This window comes from Mustela putorius, unplaced genomic scaffold (genome assembly GCF_011764305.1).
Source record: "Mustela putorius furo isolate JIRA1106 unplaced genomic scaffold, ASM1176430v1.1 tig00000580_pilon_pilon_pilon, whole genome shotgun sequence".
NCBI lineage: Eukaryota > Metazoa > Chordata > Mammalia > Carnivora > Mustelidae > Mustela > Mustela putorius.
In genome coordinates, this window is record NW_025421423.1 from 13922093 (window position 1) to 13939612 (window position 17520).

Genomic DNA, 17520 nt, shown 5'->3' on the forward strand with positions numbered 1-17520 from the left:
CAAACACACATACACACACACATGAAAGGAGTCCAAAAAGAAATTAAAACTTACTAGCACAGTCTGGCCACTCAGTGGAATATGGTGGCTTCCAAATTCCATCTTCGTAAGCACAGTAATACTTCTCAGTAGACCCTTCTGTGAAATCATAGCCCTCCGAGCAACTTAATGTGCAGTTAACTCCAGCACTATCTTGAGTACATATAAAATCCCCATTTACAGGTGTAAATGGAACTTCACAGGGAGAAGCTGCATTAAAAAAAAATTGTACTATTTCTACACAGTGGTTTAAACAATATGAATTAAATTCTATGAGTCTAAGCTGAATTTTGGAAAAGGACTCCTCCTGTCCATCAGCATTCCTAGAAGAACTTTTGCCATAAACCCTTAGTGTGAGAACATGACCACATATGCCTCTTGGTTCCTAGGCAGGCACAGTTGAAAAGCTGTGCCTGTGTGTGACTAGAGGCTGTGCATATTTTATAAATGCTAAGCTACTTCTGACTTGGAGTTGTTATTCGTGGCCTTCCCATAGTGAAAGTGAAAACTAGATAGCATTATGTAGTAAGTACATTTGCAGAGTCTGTCTCCTCAGCTATTCAAAACAGAATTATGACAGCAACGTTTTGTACTTTCAGTGAAAATGTTAATGAAATGTTAAAGACCACCCTTGAAGAAAATATTTCTATGTATCATGAAGTGAGGCAATGACAATAGGAAATGCAAATAAGATCCGTCTGTATTCTAACCTTAATGAATCTATAGCACACGGTCCATTTTCTCTCACTAAATACAGCAATTACATATAGCGAATGGCGACTAGCTTTCTGGAGGTTTTTTTTTAAGATTTTATTTATTTCACACAGAGAGATCACAAGTAGGCAGAGAGGCAGGCAGAGAGAGAGGGGTAAGTAGGCCCCCCGTCGAGCAGAGAGCCCAATGCAGGGCTCGATCCCAGGACCCTGAGACCATGACCTGAGCCAAAGGCAGAGGCTCAACCCACTGAGCCACCCAGGCGCCCCATGAAAAGAATACCTTTTATGACAATGTGGATGTCACAGCTTCTGTTATTGCCCGAGGGGTCAGTGGCTGTATATCGCACTACAGTCTCCCCGTGAGGGAAAAGGTCTCCGGGTGAATGGCTCCTGGTGATGAGCAACACAGCCCCTAGAGAGGAAAGAAGAGGAAAGACGGGACCCAGGCTGGGGGTGACTGGTCTGCGGTCACTTCATCAGTTCCCGTATTTGAATTTTTACTTTCTCTTTATACAAACCACCTAAGCATTCAATTTATGTTGATTTGGTTACTAGTAGAAAAATAAAAGATGCAATGTTTATACTGTAACACAGAAACATTAGATTCAAAAACCTCATCGGAGTAAGGCATTCTTGCTAAATAAATGGTTTTCCCTGAGTAGATCAGTCTACTGGGATACTGGAAAAATTTTTAAATTCTTTCTTTAAATTCAATTTAGGTAACACATTATTAGTTTCAGGGGTAGAATTTAGTGATTCGTCAGCTGTATATGACACCTGGTGCTTGTGACACCAGCGCCCTCCTTAGTGCTCGTCACCCGTTTATCCCTCCCCCCACTCACCAATATTGGGAATTTAACTAAGAAATTTGTTTAATGTGCATTTTAATTGTCGCTTACTGGGTTTTAGTGAGACCTTTAACATGAACTTCAAATGTGTTTCCTCACTTTTTTTCTACTTTCCTACGAACCTTTCTGACTTCAGGGGACAAATCTTGGAGAAATGAAGAGGACTACAGAGAAGTGTATGAACAACATTACTGAAGTGCACAGTCATGCCTTCAGGACGATGTAAACATGGAGAACTTATCAGAAATCCTCAAGTACAACAACTAGTATAGGTTTAATAAATGTGCATTATGAAGGGAAATGAAGGGAAATCCCAGGGGCAGGTAAGATGAGTAATATTAAATTATATATAATTATCCTAGCATTAAAACACATTACCTTATATGATTATTCATTCCACTTAAACAAGGAGTAATTTGCTTTTCATTTCTTTTAACCTTTTTAAAAGCTTTTAAAAATGAAATACAATACAGTGTTAACCACGCTGACCACAAAATCTCGGCGTCCGCACCTGAGTTGTCTGAGAACTGAGGCTCATCCCACACCGCAGGGTACTCCTTCTCTGAGACCTGCATCGGAGGTGGGGATCTGCACCAGTCTATGCTAGGTGGTTCTACATCTAAAAAAACAGGAGAGCAGAGAAAGAAGTTACAACTGGTATTCAAAAGTGACGCAGTGGGCACAAGAGAACTGACGTCTACTTGTGCTAGCAGAGAACCTTGACCTTGTTCGCTGGCCCTGGAGCCCCCTTTGACAATGAGATTTGTGGTAACCCTGGTCTCCAGGCAAAAGAAAGACCTGACTCTTGTTATTTATTTGGTCCTCTGCCTGCTGAAGAAGAAATACTAGGGTCCTAAAATCACTCTGAGCATGGCCGTGTACAAGGCAATTCTGGGGGTATCTGGGTGACTCTGTTGGTTGAGCGTCTGGCTCTTGGTTTTGGCTCAGGTCATGATCACTGGGTTGTCAGATCAAGCCCTTAATAGGGCTCCACACTCAGCATGGAGTCTGCTTGACATTCTCTCTCCCGATCGCTCACTATCTCTGCCCTCCCCCCGCCAATAAATAAATAAATCTTTAAAACAAAAGTTTTTTTTTGTTTGTTTTGTTTTTTAAGGCAATTGTGGATGTGGTGGGCATGCCACCCAGAGTAGTGAAGCCAATGGACCAGGAAATGAAGAGAACCTTCCCAGAAAAGCAGAAGGAGTGAGATGACCAAATCTCAGGACAGGCTAATTTAAGGGACTCATCTGAGGTCATTACGCTAAAAAACTGCAACCATGGGCATTAAGACCAGGGTATTTCTACCGGTGATAGATAAGAACATATACTCGGAAATTAAATGAGCTGTATCTGTGAGAATATGTAGATTTCTGTTTTATGCTAAGTCTTTTCTCTTTTCCTGCTTGTCATTTCATTAGTGCAGTGCCTACTGATTTTCTAGACTGTAAACGCTGCCGACCCATGACGAAGTCTCTCTTGCAGTTAGGTTTTCACTGCAGAGCATGGCAGTGAAAAAGTTGCTAAATAAAGAAAAATGTGAAGAAATGCTCATTGGAGGTCTGTGCACTTGAAGGGTGCCGAATCGAGTCAATTCAGAGTTGAACTGACAAATCCCACAGTGTTTACAGTTTTCCCAAAAGAAATTACAAACAGGTATTTCCAAGATTTTCTTAAACTTATCTGATCCTAGGTAAACATTTTATTTTTTCAAGGATTTTATTTACTTATTTTTCAGGGAGAGAGAGAGGGAGAGAGCACAAGCAGGGGAAGCAGCAGTCAGAAGGAGATGTGGGCTCCCCGCTGAGCAAGGGGCCTGATGTGGGACTCCATCCTAGGACCTGGGATCCTGATCTGAGCTGAAGGCAGATGTTGAACCGACTGAGTCACCCAGGTGTCCCTAGACAAACATTATAAAGTTGCATTGCAGGCATAAGAGAGCAGGAAGACTCAGTTAATTACTGTCAAAAGGACAGGAGGTACTAGTGGAGGCACTGTCTCCAAAGGGGAAAGAAAGCCTGTTTCAAAGCAAGTGAGGCCGCATTCCTGGAATGCTAAGCAAAAGCATTCCTGCTTCCTTTCATTTATCAGTAAGAGACCCACACCCTGTCATCCAAGGAAACAAGCAAATACAGGCTTTGGAAAATTTTCTGTCTTTTTCTGTCTGTCTCTCTCTGCCCCCTCTCTCCTTGTCTCCATTTCTCTCACCTTCCCCTGCTTCCTCTTCTTCCCCATTTCATCTCTCTCTCATAATTTGAAAATCCGGTGTCTAGCTAGACACTTGAGTACACGTTTCACATTTCATCGTGCTGACTCTTCATTGTGAAAAATTAAAACTTGGCAAATGCTTGAACCACAGTTCCATGTCTAAAATCGCAGTATCACAGAAAACAAATCCAGCGTATTTTTCATATGACTGGTCAAGTTCATGTTTAAAACAACACTGAACAAGCAATAAAAAAAAAAAAAAAAAACACCACCAAGCACTATGAAATGAATGAGGCTGATTTTTACTTGGATCTCTTTTTATCGACTTTTACCCAAACCTATAATTTCTAAGATAAGGAGACAGTCTGATCTGCATTAGTTATTTTAAGAAGTTATGCAAAATTCTTGAAATATTATGAATTAAATGTGTTGAATTTTTAAACAAGCATATTAAAAAACATGAGATGAATATAGGAGATGTCCATATGTTTCCTAGAGCTTAATGTGTGTCAGGCACCAGCTCAAGTGGTTTATGAATTTTAAGTAATTAAAAACCTCATAATAACCCTATGATATAATATATTTATTCATTCTATTTTTGGATAAGGAATCAGAGGCACAGAGAAACTACTGGTCACACTGCCTTTAAGTGGGTGAGCAGACTCAGAATGGGCTCCAAGTCTGTGCTCTTGACCACTACAGACTGCTACGTGTCCTGTCTTTCCATGCATTACATCTTGGTGATGGGTGTCTGCTGTCCACTGTATATCTGCTTGATTGACTGAAAACACAAAGACGAAACTGCAAATCAGTGCATGTCCCCACCCCCCAAAAAGGACTGACCTACAGCAGTGGTTGTAGGGATGAAGAGGCTGGGACAGATTTCAGAGACAACAAGTAGATCAAACCAGCAGAGCTTGATAACTCATAGAATGTTGGTGACGGAAGGAAAGGAGTCAAGGATGACTTCCAGATTTCTGGAGGTAGGTGTTTGGCTGGGCCCCTTTCTGAGCTGAGAAACATTCTAGGTCTGGGTGAGTCTGAAATGCCTCTAGGACGTCTACAGGGAAAGCTCAGTAGGCAGTTCTATACATTCGTTTGAACTTCTGAAAAGAGATTGAGATAGAAATCTGATGGCGGTCAGTTAACAGAATCAGTAGGAAAACTACAGAAAGAGAAAGAGAAGAGGACTAGGCTGGAACACTGGAGATGAGTCACCGTTGAAAGCTGGCCTGAGGAAGAGAAGCCAGTAGGAAAGAGAGAACAAGGAGAAATGAGAACAATGGGTTGGCGAATCAAGAAAAGACTGGTGTCGGATAAGCTAGGGAAGGAGACGGTTTTAGTAAGGAGAGTGTGGTTAAAAATGTAAAATCTAGGGGTGCCTGGGTGGCTCAGTCGGTTAAGCATTTGCCTTCAGCTCAGGTCATGATCTCAGGGTCCTGGGATGGAGCCCCGCATCGGGCTTCCTGCTCAGTGGGAAGCCTGCTTCTCCCTCTCCCTGTGACCCTCTCCCTGCTCATGCTCTCACTCATACACACTCTCTCTCAAATAAATAAAAGAAAAATCTTTAAAAAAAAAATGTTTAATCTAAGGAAAGATTGTGTGAAATGAGAACTAGAAAGTGTGTAGTAGGAGTAACTCTAGAGACCATTGGGTACCCTGATGACAGCAGTTTATGAGTGGAGGGGACAAGAGCCAGACATATTGAGTGACTTTGAGAATAATACATGGCCCTTGAAACAAAACAAATGACAACACCTGGGAACTTTTCAAAAGGCCCATATTGGAAGAAATCAGAGAGAGCTAGGGATATGTAAAGGGTATGTAGGTTTCAAAGAGGGAGTGGCTTGAGTAGGTTTCAAGGCCCATAGGAAGAATCAGTAGGAGGGAACTGCCAAAGATAAAGGAGCAGCAAAGCCCTTCAGATTATTCTCACGAACCCACCCAAATAATTTCAGCGCTTACCAATAACCTTGACATGGAAAGTGCAGCTGGCTTGGTTGCCGGAGAGGTCAACTGCTGAATATGTGATGGCAACATCTCCAATTGGGAAAAGGTAAGGTGGGGTGAAAGCTGGATGAACATGGATTGATACCTTTTAGAGATAAATAAATATTTTGAAAGTTAAAGTTAACAGCAATGATACATTTTTTAACTTAAATATTATTAGGAAAAGTGAAATTTAAACAATGATACAGTATTTCATACATATAGCAAATAGAAAAAAAAATTGGGCACAGCCCTTTGGTGTCTTTCTTTCCAACTATTATTCTATTTATACAGTTTATATAGCTGGCATATGTAAGAAATGCTATCCCTCGTTTTTTAAAATATAGTATCTTAAAACATTCTTTACGCTGTTACATAGTCTTTAGAACTTAAGAAGACTCTTAAATGTCTCCAAAATTTTCTATTGAATATGTAGATGCTAATTTAAAAAAATCTATTGAAGGACATTAAAACTGATCCCAAATTTTCCTATAAAAAACTGGGATGAACAGTTTTGTACAGGTAATTCTAAAATTTTTAAATTATGTCTCTATAACACATTTCTAGGACATAATTACTAGCCTCAAAGTCACTAACAATTTATTAATAGATAATACAAAATTTCTTTCCCAAAACATGGTAAAAATTTGCATTCCCATTTGTCAGTATCTGACAGTGTCACTGCTAAAGTTCCCACTCTAAGTTCTCTGCCCTGTATTAAATACCATTACTTCTTGGTTAACTCAAAAATATGACACCAGGTCACTGTTTTAGTTCACAATTTCTTAATGCCTCTGACTAAGACTACATTCTCATATGTTTGCAAGATATAGATATATTCTTTCCTTTTTGAATTACACATTTGCCTTCTTAGGCCGTTTGAAAATTATATGATAGAAATACATTTATATTAATGTGTTAGGTAATGAATATTCTAACCTTTGACAAGTCTGAAGCATTTTTCTCAAATTTGCTATTTATCTTTTAATTTGGGTATTTTTAAAAATAAAAATTTAAAGATACTTTTACAGTCAAATGTGTTTGTCTTTTCTATTGTACTTTTAAAAATATTTCAACACACGGGGGAACATCTAGTGTGAACTCTCATTAGACCCTGAAATATGGTGCTGTATTCCTCTTAGTGCTTGTTGATTATGATGAAGGCAACAATAATGCGTGTTTTCACAGGCCTCTTAATGTAAAGTAGAAACCACACATGATAGACATCACCTACAGTACATTTAGTCCTAGAAGTCACACTTGTGCTGTTATTTATTTTTTTAATTATGTTCAGTTAGCCAGCAGAGAGCACATCATTAGTTTCTGATGTAGTGGTCAACGATTCATCAGTTACTCACAACACCCAGTGCTCATCACAATCCAGTGCCCTCCTTAATAACCATCACCTGGACATGTGCACTTCAAAAATTCAGATTTAAATGTTACCTTGTCTTCAGTTACCTAAAGAAAAATATCATGTGATTTCATTTAACACAGAATCTAAGAAAACAAAAAATCACATCCCTGGATACAGAGAACAGGTGGTGGCTGTCAGAGGAAGGGATGGGGGAGGGGGTATGAAGTGGGGTAAGGGGGGTCACAAGTTACGAACTTCCATTTATAAAATAAAAAAATCTTGGAAATGTAATGTGCAGCATGGTGACTATAGTTATTTTTTTTTAAAGTTACCTTGATTCTAAGTATATTCAGCACAATGATTACAACAGTGTTTGTGTGTGTGCTGTGACCTCCCCTCATAGCAATATAGCCTGGCTGGCACAAATTATACATGTTTACACACAGTTGTGAAAACAATATACCATAAAAGCATCTTTGTGGATGTGAATACTAACAGTGTTAAGTCCTAAATGAATTCCTTTTTTAACATCTAATGGATAATTATCTCAAGCTATATACAATACTGAAATGCTGTATTCTGTGTTAGAGAATGCTGAATTAAGAACTGATCTCTCCTTCACGTTGGCCAATATACAATCATTTAGGGCTCATATTTTAAAAGATACATTCATAAAGAGGAATTCATATTGTTTCCACATCTTTTTGTTTTCTTAAAAGTTCAGCAGAGCCTAGGTAAGGGGCAAAGAATTCTTAGTCAGGTAATCTTAATGGATACATAATACAACAAATCCATGGAGTACAAAGTTTCCATTTTAGAGATTATTATCTGAGATTTCTAGTTAAAAACTCAAGGCCGATCATTCCTCCAGCCAATGAGGCATTAATATTTATGAGTACAGTATATAGAGAGAGAATGGTCATTAGTGTAGTAGTAAATCTTCGATATCTCACATATTTGCAGTGCATTTAAAATCCATTCAAAAAGGATGCAAATGTTCACACAAACATTACCTTTTCCCCAGAGTTGTCTTTACTTGTTGGGATTTGCCAGGTGATATTGGCAGAGTCTTGCTGTTCCTGAGTCTTGACCTCTATGTCCTTAGGACAGCTGATTTGAGGAGCCTCCACATCTGACTCAGAAAATGCACAAATCAGTGAATCGATTGCTGGGTAATTCTAAGTCATTTAAGAAAGAGGTAAAAATGTGTGAATACTCTGTGACTCATTGTTTCCAGCTCAGTTCCAGATTAGTTTGGAATATGCGGCGGCCTTCAGCGTGGCTTATGAGACCCTTCCTGACCTGGTACCTGTTGACCTCTTAGCTTCATCTCTTATGGTCCCTGACCAGAAATCACTCTCCAGGCTGGATACTCTCATTCCCATACCAATTCCCTGGTCTTTCTTGCACCTGTGCCTTTGTGCCTGAGTCAATGCCTTCACCCTTCTTGACCTAGATAACTCCTTGTGCTTTCTCAGCTTAGACACTAGCTCCTCAGGAAGCGCTCCCTCCACAGGCTCCCACAGCCCTCTGTCCTTCCTGACCATAAAACTCAACATGCCATTTTGAAATTGAATTTTCGCCCCCCAGCAGAATTCGCATTTGTTGAAGGCTAGGATAGCTCTTGTCCCATTGTGTTAAATAGTACACTGGAAGCTTGGTAAAGATTTTTGAATGGAATGAAGAAACAGAAAAAAAAAAAATGTTAACTGTGGCCAGAAGGAACTACACTTGAAAACAAGACTGTCAAGTAGAATTAATTGGCAGTGCTAAAACGCACTGTCAAAACAACAAATGGAAGCCAATGATATTTTCTGCAGCAAGAAACTCTGTAATACAGATACGGAGTTAGACAGAGGTGGTAACGTTAAACATATCCACATCGGTCACTGTAGAGCTAAGTTCTTATATATAACATAGAAGTTCTTTATTTTAAGTTATGTTAAATTAGGTCTACGATAACTTGCAGCTGGATATATCCTAGTTGATATAATCTGAGTCTCATATCTTGTTTTTTGAAAACTTTATACAATTTATATTTTCTTTTTCTTGGAGGGGTTGACACCTAGACACTTTTCCCCCACAAATATGAGTTACCATATTGACTCTGAAAATCTAAAAAAGTAGTTGAGTTTTTATTCACACTTGAATAATAGTTTAACTGGATTTGGAACATAAAGTTTCTATTTTTTTCCTGTATTCTTTGGACATGGCTCTATTTCCTTCTGGCATTTAGAGTTGTAAATGAGAAGTATCATGTAAGTCTGCCTCTTGTTTCTTTTGTGCAGTTTCCCTTTTTTCTCTGTGAAACTGAGTTAAGATTTTCTTGTTAAACTCTGGACCTCAGAAATTTTGCCAGTCATGAAACTATGCCTGTCTAATGGTCCGGGGCTATGTATGGCTGATCCCATGTTTCGAGTTTAGCTCAGAGAAACTTCCTTCTACTAGTAAGAAAGTTCTCCTCCATCCACTTCCCTCTTTCCTTCTGGAACTCTTTGTTAAATGTACATTGGGGCTTTTTCCTATCCTTGGTATTTCTTAGCTTCCATCTTTTTTATTTGATCACTTGGGATATTTGGGTTCTTTGTTTATTATTTCTCCATTCTGAGGGAACTCTCAGTTTGGTTCTTCAAATCACTAATAGTGTTTGCAACGACATCTGTTCCATTTTGTTTACCCTTCTCTTAGAGATATTTTTGATGTTTTTACTTCTGAAAACTCGTTTTTGTTCTCGACACCCCCCTTTTCATAGCAGTCTGTTCTGGCTGCAAGTAAGATGGCAACGGCCTCCTGTGAAAGTTATGGGATGCAGGTTTTCAAGGGGAATGGGGTGCCTGGGTGCCTCAGTTGGTTAAATGTCTGACTCTTGGTTTCGGCTTGGGTCATGATCTCAGGGTTGTAGGATCAAGTTGAGGATTTTCCCTCTCCCCCAATCTTTAAAAAAAACAAAAACAAAGCACTGATAACTTGCTTCTTTTTTTTTTTTAATTTTAATATAATTTTTATTTTTTATAAACATATATTTTTATCCCCAGGGGTAACTTGCTTCTTTTTAAATGGACTCAGTCCTATGGGCTTTATATGGACCAGAAATTCCTCAGAGATTTTCATCTCCTGATGGACAACTTACCTGATTTCCAGCTTTAACATTATCCTTATATTCTACTTCTTCTGTCATTGCCTGGCCTATTAGAATTGGATTTTGTAAATCCATCATTTTGAAACAGAAACCTTCATAGAGTGTATTAGGACAACTCCTACCACTTTATCTTGGATTTGCAGCAAAAGCTGCAAAGAGGGACAGGCCCACCCTGTACGAACATGCCATTATATAGGAATCTCGTTTTCAACCTGACCAACACAGGGGGGCCTACCTTTACACACAGCTGTCTGAACTTTGACGTTCCACTTGCCAGAGGTGGTGCATCTCACTTCTTCTCTGACGCCTGATAAAATGAATCCTCGGCGGCAACTGAGTTGACAGACCGTCCCAGGTCTGGCAGGCTGCTTGCCACAGCTGTGGGGGGAGATGATGACCCCTCTGGGCTTCTGAAAGGTGGGGCAGTGGCGCTCTGTTGTAAGGAAATGAAAGAACGTTATTTGCATTCCCACCAATTTCAAGAAGAATAAAATTATGCTGCCTAGGAAATGACATACGTCATTAAATGGTATCTGTTTATGACACTGAACATATGATACATTATAAATAATGCTAAACTATATATCTTTGGTTATCTCATGTTATTTTGTCAGTGTAGCAATACATTGAAAAACTTCTAACTGGTATTTTAATTAACGCCAACTGTGATTTTTATCACTGGCTTGGAGCACCTTCTTTCAGTCTGTAGAACATTTATCGCTCTAAAGTACAAAATAGTAAATTAGGGCGCCTGGGTGGCTCAGTCAGTTAAGTGTCTGCCTTTGGCTCAGGTCATGATCCCAGGGTCCTGAGGTCAAGTGCAACATCCCCGCTCCCGGCTCAGCAGGAAGCCTGCTTCTCCCTCTCCCTCTGCCCCTCCCCAAATCATGCACTCTCTGTCTCTCTCTTTGTGTCTCATTCTCTCTCTCAAATAAATAGATAAAATCTTTAAACTAAAATAGTAAATTAGAGTCCCTCTTTCATGGATTAACCAGTATATTCAGCAACCTGTCTCCATTTTATGAGTTCTTTTGGTTCCATCTTTTACTGAGCACATTATAAGAAAAATTTTCATTCCCTCCCCCAAATCACTATGTCATTCTGGGGCCCTGACCCTTTATGTTATCTTTGGAACAAATGAAGGAGGCAGAATGCAAGTAGAATGGAAACTCCAGACTAAGATTTACTGTGGGATGTGTGTAAGTGTGTGTGTGTGTGTGTGTGTGTCCACCCATGTGCACATTTGTTTGTTTTGTACTGAATCTACTGGCAGCACTCCTAGCATCTTTAATCTGTATTTCCGATATAATAACTGCTAACATTTATTCAGTATGTACTATGCCAGGCATTCTTCCAAGTGCTTTACGTGTATTGACTCACTCAATCCTACGCACTGAGGGGTACCGTTATCATTCTTGCTTATAAACAAGAGTGTTGAGGCACAACTATGGGAAAGTTACCCACAGTCAACATCCTTGAGGTCACCCTGTAGGTATGTGGCAGACTGTGTGCTCCAAAATATTTCACCACCACGCCGCCCCCCTGAAATTTCTTTCAAACTCCTGCCCCAGCAAAAGCAATTTTTTCTGAAAAATTGGTTGTTTCTTTATTTTTGCACAATACGTGCCAAACGACTGCCCAGACTTTCTCTTGCACTGCAATAAAGAGGAAAATCAGAGCCAAATTTGTGGTTCAAATGTAATGACCCTGTGGGTCTCAATATCCCTTATTTAGGGATGGGTCTTTTTAAATTAAGAAAATTATCATTTTAGCTTTGATAGTCATTGAAGATTTTTTTCCCTGTTAATATGCTCTTTTTTATTGTTTATGTTATTTTGGATAAATATTCTTTCATTTTTATATAGCCTAATCCACTGATTTTATTTCTACCTCTTTTATACTTAAGTTCTGAAATTGGTTAACATTCACATATTTTAACTATACTCTCTAATTTTTAATTTTATATTTTAAAATCTACAAAGAATTCATTTCAGTGTCTGGTGTGAATTAAAGACACACAAGAATTTCATTTTATTTCATTTGTTTTTCCCAAGGAGCTAGCCAATTTTTCCATATTACAAATTGAATAAATCTTTTCTTCTCAACTGACCTGTAATGCTTCCCTAGTAATACACGAGACTCATAAGCTTTGGGACCCATTCAGTTGTCTACATCTATACAGCAGTACTGGCAAATTCTTCATTTTTTTAGTTTTAGTATATATTTTAAAACCCCATAGAGCTACTTTCTCTTTACTATCCTATATTACTCTTCCCTTTTGATCTTGTTTTTGTGATTTTTTGTGTACATATTCTTTCAGATAAGCTCTAGAATCACTACCTACTTTGAAAAGAGGAGCAAAAAAAAAAAATCTCTTTTAAGGTATTAAATGAGATTGTACTTTACCTATAGATATATCTACAGAGTACTTCCATTTCGATAAAATTTTATAAAAATATTAGTGTTCTCTCTGTCTCTAACATTCTATAATTTGTATAACACCATTTCTAGACACTGCTGTTTGAAGTTATTGTTACATATTTTATATTTTCCATAGGTTTTCTGAATGTGATTTTTCTCTATATATTCTATTTATCATTGTATATGGAAAAGTTCTTTATCTGGTATTCTTACGACATTTGGGAACTCTCAGCTCTCTTAGTAGATTCATTCCATTTTGGGGTAGACATGTAATCTATCAAAGATGATGATTTTAAATCCCCAAAGCTCTAATCGTATGATTTATTACAAGTGCTCCAGCTTTGAGAACAATACTATACAATATGGATGATTCTGGGCACGCTTTTCTTTTCCCAGATTTAGTAAGTCTGCCTTATATTGTTTCCATAAGTGGTTGCAAGTTTAATAAGGACATCTTTTTTATTATGTCACTTATCAATATGAGCTTCTCAGAATTTTATTGAAAATGTGTTTTAAATGATGATGAATGGCATTTTTATCTTCTGCTAAGTAACCATGTGAATTTTTCCTATTTGTTACAATGAAACAACTTATTATGTTGATTGATTATATCTAATTTTAAGCCCTTCTGCAGACCTAGGTTAAACTGCTGTTTTGACAGGCCATTCTTTTGGTAGTATATTTGCTGTCATAGTTTATTATCTGTTTTTTGGTAATAGCTATCAAGTTGGCAACTTGTAGTAGTTTGATAATATAAATGATTTAGCTTTCCATTATTTGGGCCAAGTTATATGGTATAGAGTTACTGTTTTCTGAAAAGTTAGAAAGAGTTTCATTGATCCCTCAGTCATATTTGGAGTAATTAATGCTCAGATAACATTTTCCACTTTTTATAAGTAATTATACACTGTCATTTCTACTTTCTTCCTGACTCGTTTAAAAAACTTTATTTTCATAGAAAATCATACATATCACAGATTTTTAATTTATGTGAACAAATTTATGTATAGTGTTTTATTATTCTTTGAAAAATCAAAGGCCTCTATATACTTTGTTATAGCTTCTTAGAATAATTCTGTTTTTGCATTTTTCTTATTTATATTTTAAAAATCTATTATGGTAGGAGTGCCTGGCTGGCCCTGTCAGTTCCAACTCCTGGTTCTGGCTCAGGTCATGATCATAGGGTTGTGAGATCAAGCCCCACATCAGGCTCCACGATCAGCGTGAAGCCTGAGATTCTCTCTCCCCCTCCCTCTATTCCTGCCTCCTGCATGTGGCTCTCTAAATAAAATATTTAAAAAAAATTAAAAACAAGTATCTCTTCATTCAAAGATTTCCCTCTTACCCATTCTACAGCATCCCATCTCCCTTTGTAGTTCATTTTCCTTAATTATTAGTATGTATTTCTTTCAAATTCCATTGCAGTCATTCTTTTCCTAACTTTTGAATTTAATGTTTAGTTTCAATCTCCCTGTTTAAAATGAAAGGATTTATAACTACAAAACTACATCAGTGTATAATTTAGCCCATGTCTCATAACTGGTGTTAGGAGTTTCTCAATTTTGTTTTTTATCTTTTTAAAAATTGCATTTTTAACTTCTCATTTGTCCATTGAATTCATTTCCTTTATTTCTTTTTCTATTGAAGTCTTTATGCTTCAGTGTTTTTGTCTGGTTCCATACTTTAGAAAATGCTAAGAACAATCATTAATAACATTGACACTGTTACTTGTGTTTCAAATAACCTTTCTTTTTTGCTGGTTGCCTTTTGATAATGTAAAGAATTCACCTGAAGTTCAGAAATCTAAATCTTTATGTATCCAAATCTGTTCTTCTTTTCTTTTATTCTTAGAAAATTCTTCTCCATTAAAAACTCAGATTGTCTTTTTATTCTCGAAAGTTCTCCTGCATAAAATTCCACATCTTTTCTTATATTTCACTCCTTAATTTGCCTGATTTAATTAATCAACTTCATTTAGTGATTTTTTTGTAGGTATGTAGTGGAGTCAAAATTAATTTTTACATAAGCTTTTTCCCCATTGATTTCTGGAATTTCCTTTACTGAGTGTTATACTCTTCTATAAACAAACGTTCATTTCTGCACCATATTTAGTCATGTATAGCTCCATTGTTCTGTGCATCCTTGTACAAATCATGTCCTATTTTTTAAGTACTGTGGGTTCACAGTCTGTCTTATGGCAGAGAGAATAAGTTCTCTCTCATTTTACTTCATGTTCAAAATTCTTCTCTTTTGTACCTGTCTATTCTTCTATCAATTTTTTAAAATCAGAATTTTCACAGTAATTATGGTGGTTGTCAGAATTTGGGGTTTATAGTAAGTTGTTCCCCAATAAAATGTAAAGAGAGATGCAATTTCCTTTGATAGTTACAAAAATCCACCGAGATGTGCATATGTTTTAAATCATTAGAGAGATGTGCACAACAATCTTAAGAACTGAGAACAGGAACACCTTATTAGAGGCATTATTATTGTTAGTGAAAGACTGGGTCCCTCAGCAGAGAAGGTGGACAGTCATGGAACCAGGGAAAGAGGTGATTCTCAGGAGTAAACATTTGTATTTACATAGAAAATCTAGCCTAAGGAGACAACATCCCAACTAAAGAGGTTTATTGAGATTTACTGTCCCATTGTAAAAGCCACCTTTTTTTATAGTGATAGATCCAGCACCCTTATTTAATTCTGTGGAATATCTGAAGAAGCAAACTCCCTTTGTTTTGGTCTTATGCAAAATAAATGTGTTCCTGATTTGGGTGTTCTTGTAGATTGGCCTACAGGGAAATACCGTGTTTGTTGGGCCTAAGTCTTAGAGTATTGGTACCAGTAGGTATGTCATTGCTAATGAACTGAATTTTTGTTTCATAGTAAATTTCATTCTCCTATCCAGGAGAGATTAATCTCTTCTCAGTATGGTAAGTTTTTCTGAGCTTGCACAGTGAGGATCAATTCTTGGACTGTTAAACGAATTCCCCCAGACCCTGGAAGCTCAACGGCCTTCCTGGCGATACCTTCCTCTATTATCAACCATGGATCCAATACCAGATAATACTAGAACAAACTTGTAAATTAATTTGGAAGAAAGTGACATTATAAATGATACTGATATGAAATGAAACTGATATTATAAATTAATATCTAGTTTCCCATCTTGGGTCTTGGCATATCTCATTTCCTACATACAGATCTTCTTTTTTCCTTTTTTAAGGAGTTGGTTACTTTGATTTGGGAAACAAAGGCAAAAGGAAAAATTAAATTTCCTCACTGCCTACATCCTACTGACAAGTCCTTGAAAGGCACAGTGTTAGGAGTGTTAACATTCCTTTAGGAACTCAGCTGCCCTGGCACTGATACTTTGCTAAGGGCAAAAGACATTCTTAGCCTGAACCCCAGGATCCTGTGAGTCTACTTTAATATATAAAAGTTCCTTTGGAAACTCCCTTTATCTCTACCCCCCCAAGATATATGTTAGCAATCATCTTCCAAGCATATGGCCCCCGATACACATCTGAAGGGTCCCATGACTGAGTTTTTATTAAACAGTAATAAATCACCTTTCCTAACAATAGCTAGTCCAATCAGATTCCTAGAAACCTTGCTTCCAAAATACCTGGGAGACTTGTGCTTTCCATAACCCCCTCCCAAATTCAGAGTACATGATCAGTCACCCCTCATAACCCCAGAACAGCTCTTTCTGCCCACGGGTCTTATCCCCGTGCTTTGATAAAACCACCTTGTCGCACTGAAGACTTCATAAGAATTCTTTCTTGGCTGTAGGCTCTGAACTCCAACACTTCTACATCAATTTAATTATACACCTGCCACACTCCTAGGTATCCTGTATGTGACATACAATAAGGATTCACTAAATGGCAGTGACCCTCTCATCATCATCATTATTATTACCACTGTTATTTGTATGTACAGTGTATAAGGAGCAGCAGACTGGTAAAGCTCCTGAATTTATTCATTCTGGACCCAATTTCAGTAGTGAGATGTCATACCTCATCATGAAGGACAAGGCAAAAAAACCTTCCGATGAAACAGAATGTTATGGTCTATGCCAAGACTCACTGGTTCATAATCTTGTCCTTTCATCAACAAGGTGAAAGTAACTGGTATTTAGCAAAGCATGGGATCACACAGCATTTGCTATTTACAAAATCCACCCAAATTGGCCCCAGTTTAAAAAAAAAAAATCACTATTTGAAGCTGTAAACTTCAGTGACTTGGAAAATGGGAATCTGGTGTAGAAGTCTTTTTACCAGTGGAGAGGAATAAAATGGTGTATTCGTTTACGTACCTGTGTCTCTGTGCACCTGTATATATGGAGGTGTAGCCATTATATTCATTAGGAATCAATTTTAGTTCCAGGTTTTCACAGAAAAGAGGAAAATCCTAGAGCCAGAGAAATAAATCACCAGAGGTACCATGCCTTCAAGGACTTACCCACACACCGGGGTTCTAGGCCATCCCACTGGGCGTTCGCTTGGCACGTAAGCTTAGCACTTCCTTCTAGTGTGTACCCTTCATCACAGGTAACCAAACACACTGTCTTGTAGGACATTTCCCCAGTGGAACAGCTGATGCGGCCATGTTTGGGCTGGCGGAGATGAGGGCATGTTCGTACTATATAAAATGAAAACAACTAGGTCACATTTTACTAAATAAACATAAAAATAGTAAGTTTAATAATGCCTACACATTGAAAGCAAGAACATGCCTTTTCTTAAGATGGCAAATAGTAAATAATGCACCAATAGGTTTTAAGCTAGTGTGGGACCATTA

At 37.8% G+C, this 17520-nt stretch overlaps 1 protein-coding gene across 4 annotated transcripts in view; it reads right to left on the reverse strand.

The window, feature by feature from the left end:
- Nucleotides 1-17520, reverse strand: part of SVEP1 (sushi, von Willebrand factor type A, EGF and pentraxin domain containing 1) — a 178145-nt gene that overhangs the window by 98182 nt on the left and 62443 nt on the right. For all 4 annotated transcript variants that reach the window (XM_045081687.1, XM_045081688.1, XM_045081686.1 and 1 more), the window contains exons 6-12: nucleotides 17182-17361; nucleotides 10532-10729; nucleotides 8171-8289; nucleotides 5777-5906; nucleotides 2115-2222; nucleotides 1036-1167; nucleotides 55-249 (exon numbers count right to left, since the gene is read on the reverse strand). In XM_045081687.1, coding sequence (XP_044937622.1) covers nucleotides 55-249; nucleotides 1036-1167; nucleotides 2115-2222; nucleotides 5777-5906; nucleotides 8171-8289; nucleotides 10532-10729; nucleotides 17182-17361 — 1062 coding nt within the window. The remainder of the gene's footprint in view (nucleotides 1-54; nucleotides 250-1035; nucleotides 1168-2114; nucleotides 2223-5776; nucleotides 5907-8170; nucleotides 8290-10531; nucleotides 10730-17181; nucleotides 17362-17520) is intronic.